This window comes from Pelophylax lessonae, assembly GCF_965119305.1.
Source record: "Pelophylax lessonae genome assembly, chromosome: 13".
Lineage (NCBI taxonomy): Eukaryota > Metazoa > Chordata > Amphibia > Anura > Ranidae > Pelophylax > Pelophylax lessonae.
This window is the reverse complement of record NC_138780.1, coordinates 113,267,217-113,275,989: the sequence shown is the minus strand read 5'-3', so window position 1 is coordinate 113,275,989 and position 8,773 is coordinate 113,267,217. Positions and strand designations below refer to the sequence as shown.

At 40.4% G+C, this 8,773-nt stretch overlaps 1 protein-coding gene across 1 annotated transcript in view; it reads right to left on the bottom strand.

The window, feature by feature from the left end:
* Positions 1 to 4,386: 4,386 nt before the first annotated feature.
* LOC309569462 (muscarinic acetylcholine receptor M5-like) overlaps positions 4,387 to 8,773 on the bottom strand; it is a 301,186-nt gene continuing 296,799 nt past the window's right edge. Inside the window, 2 exon segments of the mRNA XM_082275303.1 lie at positions 4,387 to 6,180; positions 6,183 to 6,222. Of these exon segments, the coding sequence (XP_082131429.1) occupies positions 4,595 to 6,180; positions 6,183 to 6,222 (1,626 nt within the window). The 3' untranslated portion in view covers positions 4,387 to 4,594.

The window sequence follows — 8,773 nt, the reverse complement described above, 5'->3', positions numbered from 1 at the left end:
AAAAATAACAGCGCAATGTGAAAATATTCTTATAAAAAATATATATAAAGATATGAAAAAACAAAACAAAAGGAATGTTCCTCCAGTGATCAATGACAATATATCCATGAATCACTCATGCATGCGGTGCTTCTTCAATAAAATTCTTCAGTGCTCAATGTGCAAAAAGCCATCCTCCTGCTTTCCACCTTCGAGTGCAATACACGCTCACCTGCAGCACAATGGTATCATGCAGTATACAGATATACAATACACCTGGGGGAGTCTAATAGCTTCTCTTGGATCCTCCTCTATTTAGAGTTGTAAATTCTAAGTTGTATGTGGACAAACAAAGGGATTTCATAGTGCAGTATTTTTAAAACCATATTTATTAGTTAAAAGACAACTTCATTCGGTACACTCACATTTAGAGAGGCTAATGATCACATGGAGTCCAATAGGTGTAATCCCTTCTAATGCCGTGAGCAGCTTCGGCTCCCCGGCCAACAGATACGGATCATAGTAACAACAGGTCTGACGTCACTGGCTCCTCCTATGTGTTATGTCACTGGTCACGTGACCCTGAAGAAGTCACGTTGGATTTATATCTGTTTATTAGTTTTACACGATCATGGGTTTATGATTATTATGCACTGTTTTATTTATAGAACAGCGCACCACCCTTACACTAATGTTACAGGCTGACTTTGCCGCATTGAGGGGCCAAAGGACGGGGTTATGTATTGTAAAATCTTGAATAAGAGCCTTCTTTCGTCAGCCAGAACGATGAAAATGGGTCGTGGATGGGTCTTCCAGCATGACAATGACCCAAAACATACCGCCAAGGCAACAAATGAGTGGCTCAAGAAAAAGCACATTAACCACTTGCCGACCGCCGCCCGACTATATAAGGCGGTGGTCAGCCCCTCCTAGGCAAAGTGACGTACCGGTACGTTACTAGCCTGGGAGCGTACCCGAAGAAGCTGGCGCGTGTGACCGGCGGACCCGGGTCCGCTGGTCACTCGCGATCGTCGGGTAGAGAGGGAGAAAGGCAGACGGCTAATGTAAACAAAGCCGCCTGTCATTCTTCCCTGTGTAAAAGCACAGATCACTCGGTCCTGCTATGTAGGACCGTTGATCTGTGCTGTTACACACACATCCACTTCCAATCACAGTAAGAAACACGCCCCTAGGGACACACTTAACCCCTCCCTCTCCAATAAAGTTAACCCCTTCCTTCCCAGTGTCATTTTTACAGTAACATTGCATATGTATAGCACTGATTACTGTAGTAATGTCACTGGTACCCCCAAAAGTGTCAAAAATGTCAGTCAAGGGTCTGATCTGTCCGCCGCAATGTCGCAGTCCCGCAAAAAAAATCACAGATCGCTGCCATTACTCGTTAAGAAAAAAAACAATAAAATTGACAAAAATCTTTTCCTTAGTTAGTAAACGCAATAACTTTTGCCCAAACCAATCAAAATACGCTTTTTGCGATTTTTTTTTACCAAACATATGTAGCAGAAAACAAATTGGCCTAGAATGTTAAAAAATTTTGATTTTTACATTTTTTTGGGGGGAATTTCATATAAAAAAATGTGAAAAATATTGTTATTTTTGCAAAATTGTCACTCTTTTTTTGTTTATAGCGCATGATCAAAAAATCGCACAGGTGATCAAATACCACCAAAAGAAAGCTCTGTTTGTGGGAAAAAAAGGACGTCAATTTCATTTGGGTACAGCGCCGCACGATCGCGCAATTGTCCGTTAAAGTCATGCAGTGCTGAATCGCAAAATAGGCCCTGGTCAGGAAGGGGCTTAAGTGGTTAAGGACATAAAGTGGCCTAGCCATTCTCCAGACCTTAATCATTTAGAAAATGTATGGAGGGAGCTGAAACTTCAAGTTGCCAACCAACAGTAGAGAAACCTTAAGGATTTAGAGAAGATGTGTAAAGAAGAGTGAACGAAAAAAATCTCCTGAGATGTGTGTAAACCTGGTAACCAACTACAATAAATGTCTTACTCCTTGCCAACAAGGGTTTCTCCACCAAGTACTAAGTCATGTTTTGCTTGGGGATGAAATACTTATCATACTCACTGAGCTGCAACTCAATTTATAACATTTGTATCGTGTTTTTTTCTGGATTTTTGGTTGATATTCTATCTCTATCAGTTAAAATACATCTATGATAAAAATTTCAGACCCTTCATTTCTTTTTAAGTGGGTAAACTTAGAAAATCTGCTGGGGATCAAATCATTTTTTTCCCACTGTAATGGTAAAGAAATAAACAATTGCATTCAAGCTGGGCACTTTTTATACTTAAAGCAGAACTATATGCAAAACTTTTTTTTTCATTTTGGATAGAGCAAGGGAGGATCATCCCTGTCAGATTTGTATTTATGTTTTGCCATCTCTGTTCCATTGTGGAGATTTCCCTTTACTTCATGTCCCATGGCCAAACAGGAAGTGAGAGGAAATCCCTGCATATTAAGGGAATTCCTTGGGGACCCACAGGCCACCAGAACTAGTGTCCCCATTGGAAGACTTCCCCCTATTATTTTCTGGGGACAACCCAAAATTTGAGATTTTCTTTTACTTTCAATAAAAGTAGTAAAAAGGGCAAATAGACAGGATGAATCTCCTTAACGGGGGGCATAGCCAGCAATACAAATGGGCAGGCATTCTAAGCCCTCTCCTCTCTAAAACTAAAAAAGGGTTCCTTGGGGACCCCCAGGTCACCAGAACTAGTGTCCCCATTGGAAGACTTCCCCCTATTATTTTCTGGGGACAACCCAAAATTTGAGATTTTCTTTTACTTTCAATAAAAGTAGTAAAAAGGGCAAATAGACAGGATGAATCTCCTTAACGGGGGGCATAGCCAGCAATACAAAATGGCAGGCATTCTAAGCCCTCTCCTCTCTAAAACTAAAAAAGGGTTCCTTGGGGACCCCTAGGTCACCAGAACTAGTGTCCCCATTGGAAGACTTCCCCCCTATTATTTTCTGGGGACAACCCAAAATTTTAGATTTTCTTTTACTTTCAATAAAAGTAGTAAAAAGGGCAAATAGACAGGATGAATCTCCTTAACGGGGGGCATAGCCGGCAATACAAAATGGCAGGCATTCTAAGCCCTCTCCTCTCTAAAACTAAAAAAAAAAAAAAAAAAGTTTTGCCTTTAGTTATACTTTAAACAAGCCTGCTATATGGTTTAGTAAACACTTTCTGTATCCGATACCTTCACTGTCTTTGTTTAATTCACATTTTGATGTGTGTTTAACCGGAAATTATACTCAAGCACACTGATGCATGAAAATACCTACAAGAATTAACGAAGATGCAAATGGCAAGTGATAAATTAATACAAGGTATGAAAAGTCTTTAAGTGAGGTTTCTTTTGATTATATTTTTAATCAAAGTAGATGTTACCAGACAAAAATTACAGCAGTAGCACATGGCCTACTGAACTACAATTAGCTTTTCATCAACAGCTTCTGGACCACAAAATTTAACATGAAGACAGTGCTTTTATGGTCACTTTGTTGCACAAAAGCCATCAACCTTAAATTCCATAGCTAAAGCAGCCTGACTAGTAGTGGCATCACTAATGTTTTACATTTTTTTTTATTTAACACCCGAATGAGTCTATTTCAGAAGCAGTTTAAAAATCTTCAGTAATGGGCATGACAATGGACTATTGTGTTTCCTATGAGATTTTAAGTTCTTAGATCAAAAATGACTTTTAAGATCAACCACGTTTTTCCAAAATCTTAGCATGACCAAGAAGATCTAAAACCAATAGATGGGCAAAATACATGTAAACATAAACAGGTAACAGTAAAACAACTTTACGGGAGTATTACATGACAGGTACAAATTTGTCACTTCCCACCATACAAGAAAACGGTAACAATTTATCTTTTGTTTCTTGCAATTATTTTTTCTTACAATTTAAGGACACTTTAGTCCTTAAACATTTTGACACTAATCTTCAAAGGCAATATATATATATTATATATTATCAATATATTATATATATATTAGTTTTTACAAGAGCAGTTCTCAGTGACTCAGGTGAGTCATCTAGAACTGGCGGAGACTATATAACATCAAATATTCAGAAGTAATTATAACAAAAGCAGCATATCATGTATAGCACTCACAACAACTGGATTCCCACTGTTTGCACAGTAACATGATAACGGTTCATAGGCATTCTAACTATAAAAGGCTGGAGCTTTACTTCAAAAAAGCTCAGTTCATTTTCTGGTGCACGTATATATTCACTGTGATAAGTTCTCATAAAGCCAATAGCATGCAGCAGCTCTTATAACCACGTTATATTAAAAGGCATTAAAAGACCTCTGGGCCTGCTTTGGCTAAACAGTAATTCTTGTTCGGGTGTATCTTTTTATTTTTTTATTTATTTTTTTTAACTTTACACCACGAACACATACACAGCACTGGCCAAACACAGCTGTAAGGTCAACAGTTAATAAAAAGGGGAAGTGGTAGCTGCAGAACTTGAAACTGCATTGTAGTCCCCATGCCTACTGCGGTCCTGACAGCACCATGGCCAATATTCTCACCATAATACTTCCTTGATGTAAACACATTCATGGCAGCTTGTTGTGGCTGGGTGGATGCTGTCCATACCAATATGGTTTATCTTCCACACTTTTTTTCTTCCAGCGGCAAAGCAACAACATTTTGAAAGTCTTGCGGAAGGTTTTGTTACACAGGGCATAGCAAATAGGGTTAACTGTGCTATTAACATAGCACAACCAGTAACCCAGGTGCCAAAGAGTGGAGGGGATACAGTCAGAACAAAAAGTAGACACCAAAACCATGATGTTGTAAGGAGTCCAAGTGATGATAAAAGCTAGGAGAATAGCACTTAGTGTCTGTGCTGCTTTGCGTTCCTTAATAAGAACCATCCTTTTGCGCTTTGTGATATGATTGCTGAAGTTGGGGTCCATGCTTCGCAAAGAGTGTCCTTTGGACATGGAGGAGCAAGGAGTGATTTTTACTTTTCTGCACCCATTATTCACTTCCTGAGAGCCATCGTCATTCACAACAATTCTAAACTTATAAGAGACACACTTTTGACTTTTCTGTGAGTGAGCTTTATTTGGGGTCAAAAAGAATCGTTCACTATCATATTCATTAAGTGCTGCTTGCTCTTTTGTGAGAATATGTTTGGTTTCCTCTTCTTTCTGAGCTGCAGTTTGGTTCTTGTAGGCACCCTGGAAAACACCTTCTTTAGCTTGTTTGTCCTCATCATCTGAGGATGGGTAGCTGCTGCAGGTGGTCAGCTGGTCTTCCTTCGCCCACTCACTGGAAATATTAGGACTGTGGGAGATCTTGACGGTCGCAGACGTACTACGACTGGATGATGACCAAGAGGCCTGACACCGCTCTCTTTTGGTGAGAGTCTGCTGTTTGCAGCTAAAGCAGGATTTAAGCAGAGCCCCTTGTGGCCTCATCATTTCAAAATCTGCCACTGAATCAGAACCCTGCAGCTCAGCCAGATCTTTGGTGCGCTTTTCTGTCTCTTTATAGATACGGCAGTACAGAATAGTCATCACTGACACTGGAATGTAAAAGGCAGCAATGGCCGTGCCGAAGGTTATTATGGGTTCATAAAGGAACTGTATTTGACATTCCTCTGGGGGCACTGTGCGTTCTCCTACAAAATACTGCCAACAGAGGATAGCTGGGGCCCACAAGATGAAAGAAATTAACCAGGCTAGTCCAATCATGATCCCGGCTCTCTTAGGTGTACGCTTTGCTCTGTAAGTTAATGGTCTTGTTATAGAAAAATACCTGTCAAAGCTAATGACCAGCAGGTTCATCACTGATGCATTACTTGCTACATAATCCAAAGCAAGCCACAGATCACATGCCAGGCTGCCCAGGGACCAGTGGCCGATCAAAATGTAGGATGTGTACAGATTCATTGAGAATATTCCAATGATAAGGTCCGCACAGGCCAGGCTAAGAAGGTAGTAGTTGTTCACAGTCTTTAGCTGACTGTTTACCTTGAAGGACACCATAACAAGAATATTGCCCACAATTGTGATGAGACTAACTACGGCGCTGACTGTGGCAATTGTTATAACCTCCCATAGGTTGTGAGCTTTTAGATGATTTGTCCCATTAGTGGGGTTCAAAGTGGTGGAATTGGGATCCATAGTCCTCCTTCTCTTAAAGATGTTGACACCAATGACCAAATAAGCAGGATCTGAAAAAGAAAAAAGAAACAGTTACGTTAGGATTATGAAATTGTCATATTAGATAATGAACAGGGAATTTATAAAATAAATTAATAAATTGATTCTGTAATATTCTAGCTAGCATTGTAATTGTATGACTAATTATATAGTAGGCACTTTACAAAACCTGTTCTTATCTTACCAGCGCCTTTGTGCCTGATCTGCATTTAAAGTTCCCTGAAAACCCTACCTAGGCACTGACTCGCAAACCATTCATTTTCTAGGTAAATGCATAATACAGGTTTCCTTTTTTTTTTTTTTTTAACCATGTCTTGATAACAAGTCAGGAGGTACAGCCAATGGGGTTGATTTACTAAAGGCAACTAGGCTGTGTACTTTGCAAAGTAGTGCAGTTGCTCCAGAGCTTAGTAAGTGTGGTAAAGCTTCCCTTTGCAAAGAATTAGTGATTGACCGATATTGTTTTTGTAGTGCCAATACCGATACCAATATTTTGGTCATCAGATATCGGTATCGGCCGATATTGGCTGATATTTTCGGACATTTAAAATTTTTATTTTTCCCAGGTACAGTTGTGGAGGGATTTGGGGGTCTAAAAGACCCCAAACCCCTCCTCTGCACTTAAAAGCATTCAAAACAGCCAAGTTTGGCTGTTTTGAATGCTGTCATTTTTTTGAATCTGGCGCTGAATACCCGGAAGTGATGTCATGACATCACTTCCGAGTTTTTACATGGAGACCCGATCTGAGCCAAATGTGGCTTTGATCAGGTCTTCGGCGGCCGTGGAGGTAGGATGCCCCGGTCTCCTGGTGGGACGGGACACCCGGGCGAGCCGCGGAAGGGGGGGAACGTCCCCTCCCACTCCATGTAATGACAGCCGAGTGGCTTCTCAGCCGCATCGGTTGTCATTACAAGACAGCCGACGGTCGGCTATGGACACCGGTACCGGGGTGATGCCTCTAGCTACAGGCATCACTCTGGTACAGCACTTTCCCGAAATATCGGCAATATCAGTAACTCCAGGGACCAATTCCAATTTATCGGGGAAAGTGCATATCGGCCCCTGATATATCGGCATTGCCGACAATCGGTCGATCCTTACAAAGAATACCCAATCACATGCAAGGAAAATTTAAAAAAAAACAACAGTTTTGCTTGCACATGGTTGGATGATTGAAGTCAGCAGACTTTTGCTCATTTACTATGCTCTAGAGCAGGCATGTCCAAAGTCCGGCCCGAGGGCGAAATGCGGCCCCCAGGCTGCTTTAATACGGCCCCACAGGTAATTTGGAAAAATACATTGGCATCATTCATGAATTTTTTTTGCTGCCATCATTAATTAACCCTTGTGTGACTAATTAGGGAGCACGAATGCTCCAGATTGAGATGAATATATTGTAAAATATCAGTTAACGTCAGTTGGTCTAAATCAGTTATCAATATATTTGAACACAACATGTATACTCTGTGTTATGTTCCTATTCATATTTTTTTTTTAACTTAAAAGTTGACAGACAACCTTTATTACCAATAATATGTAATGTACTTTACAATGTTCGTGACATATATTTCAGCTTTCTGGATTTTTTTTTCATCTGGCCTTCAGATATGAAAGGCAGAACGATTTAACATCCGTTTAGATTTGTCATCCATGTAATGAAAGGAAAAGTATGCCGTTTGCAATAAATTTTGCATAAAATAGTTAGTTTGTATTTAATTTGAATGGTCCAAAGAATGTCGGGTAAAATGGTCGGCCCTCACGCAGGTTAACTTCATGAAATCTGGCCCTCTTTGAAAAAAGTTTGGACACCCCTGCTCTAGAGCAACCGCTCTTGCAGAGTCCAACTGTACTTTGCAACATACACAGTCTATTTGCCTTTAGTAAATCAACCCCAATGTGTTTGACATGCATTAAAGCTATCGGTCTGGCACCCACACTGTCATTTTAATCCACAATCTTTGTTCATATTGCCCAGTATTTTCTCCTATCACCAATAGTTCAAGCCCTGGGGAAGGGGGATTTGTGAGCCTCTAAAGCACATGGGCTGTACCTACTGACTTGTTATCGTGATTGATTGATTTTTACGGCACCATTTATAAACTTTTGGTGCTCTCTGACTTTTGTTAGGTTATTCCAGGACCCATAGGGCTAACCTGTTTGTTTGAGAGCTGCCTCTCAAGACTAGCAATTGCATCAGATCACACTTTTTACAGGATTCAGTGCTCCTTCAACAGAATATATGTGATATAAAAGCAGATTCTGAATAGTACCATAAAGGCACCAAGGCTTGTTTTATGATAAATGTACAGTTCTTATATTATTATAAAAGTAAGAGTACAGTAAATTGAATGGACGCTTAAACAAGCACAATGACTGCCCTCTGCTGGTTGGTACTGGTACTCAGTTTCACTAGATTAGGACTTTCTGACACCCACAGACACTGACACTTTCTTACCCACTTCAGCTCCAGAAGATTTTCCCCCCTTCCTGACCAGGCCATTGTTTGCGATACGGCACTGCGTTTCTATAACTGACAATTGCATGATTGTACGGCGCTGTAC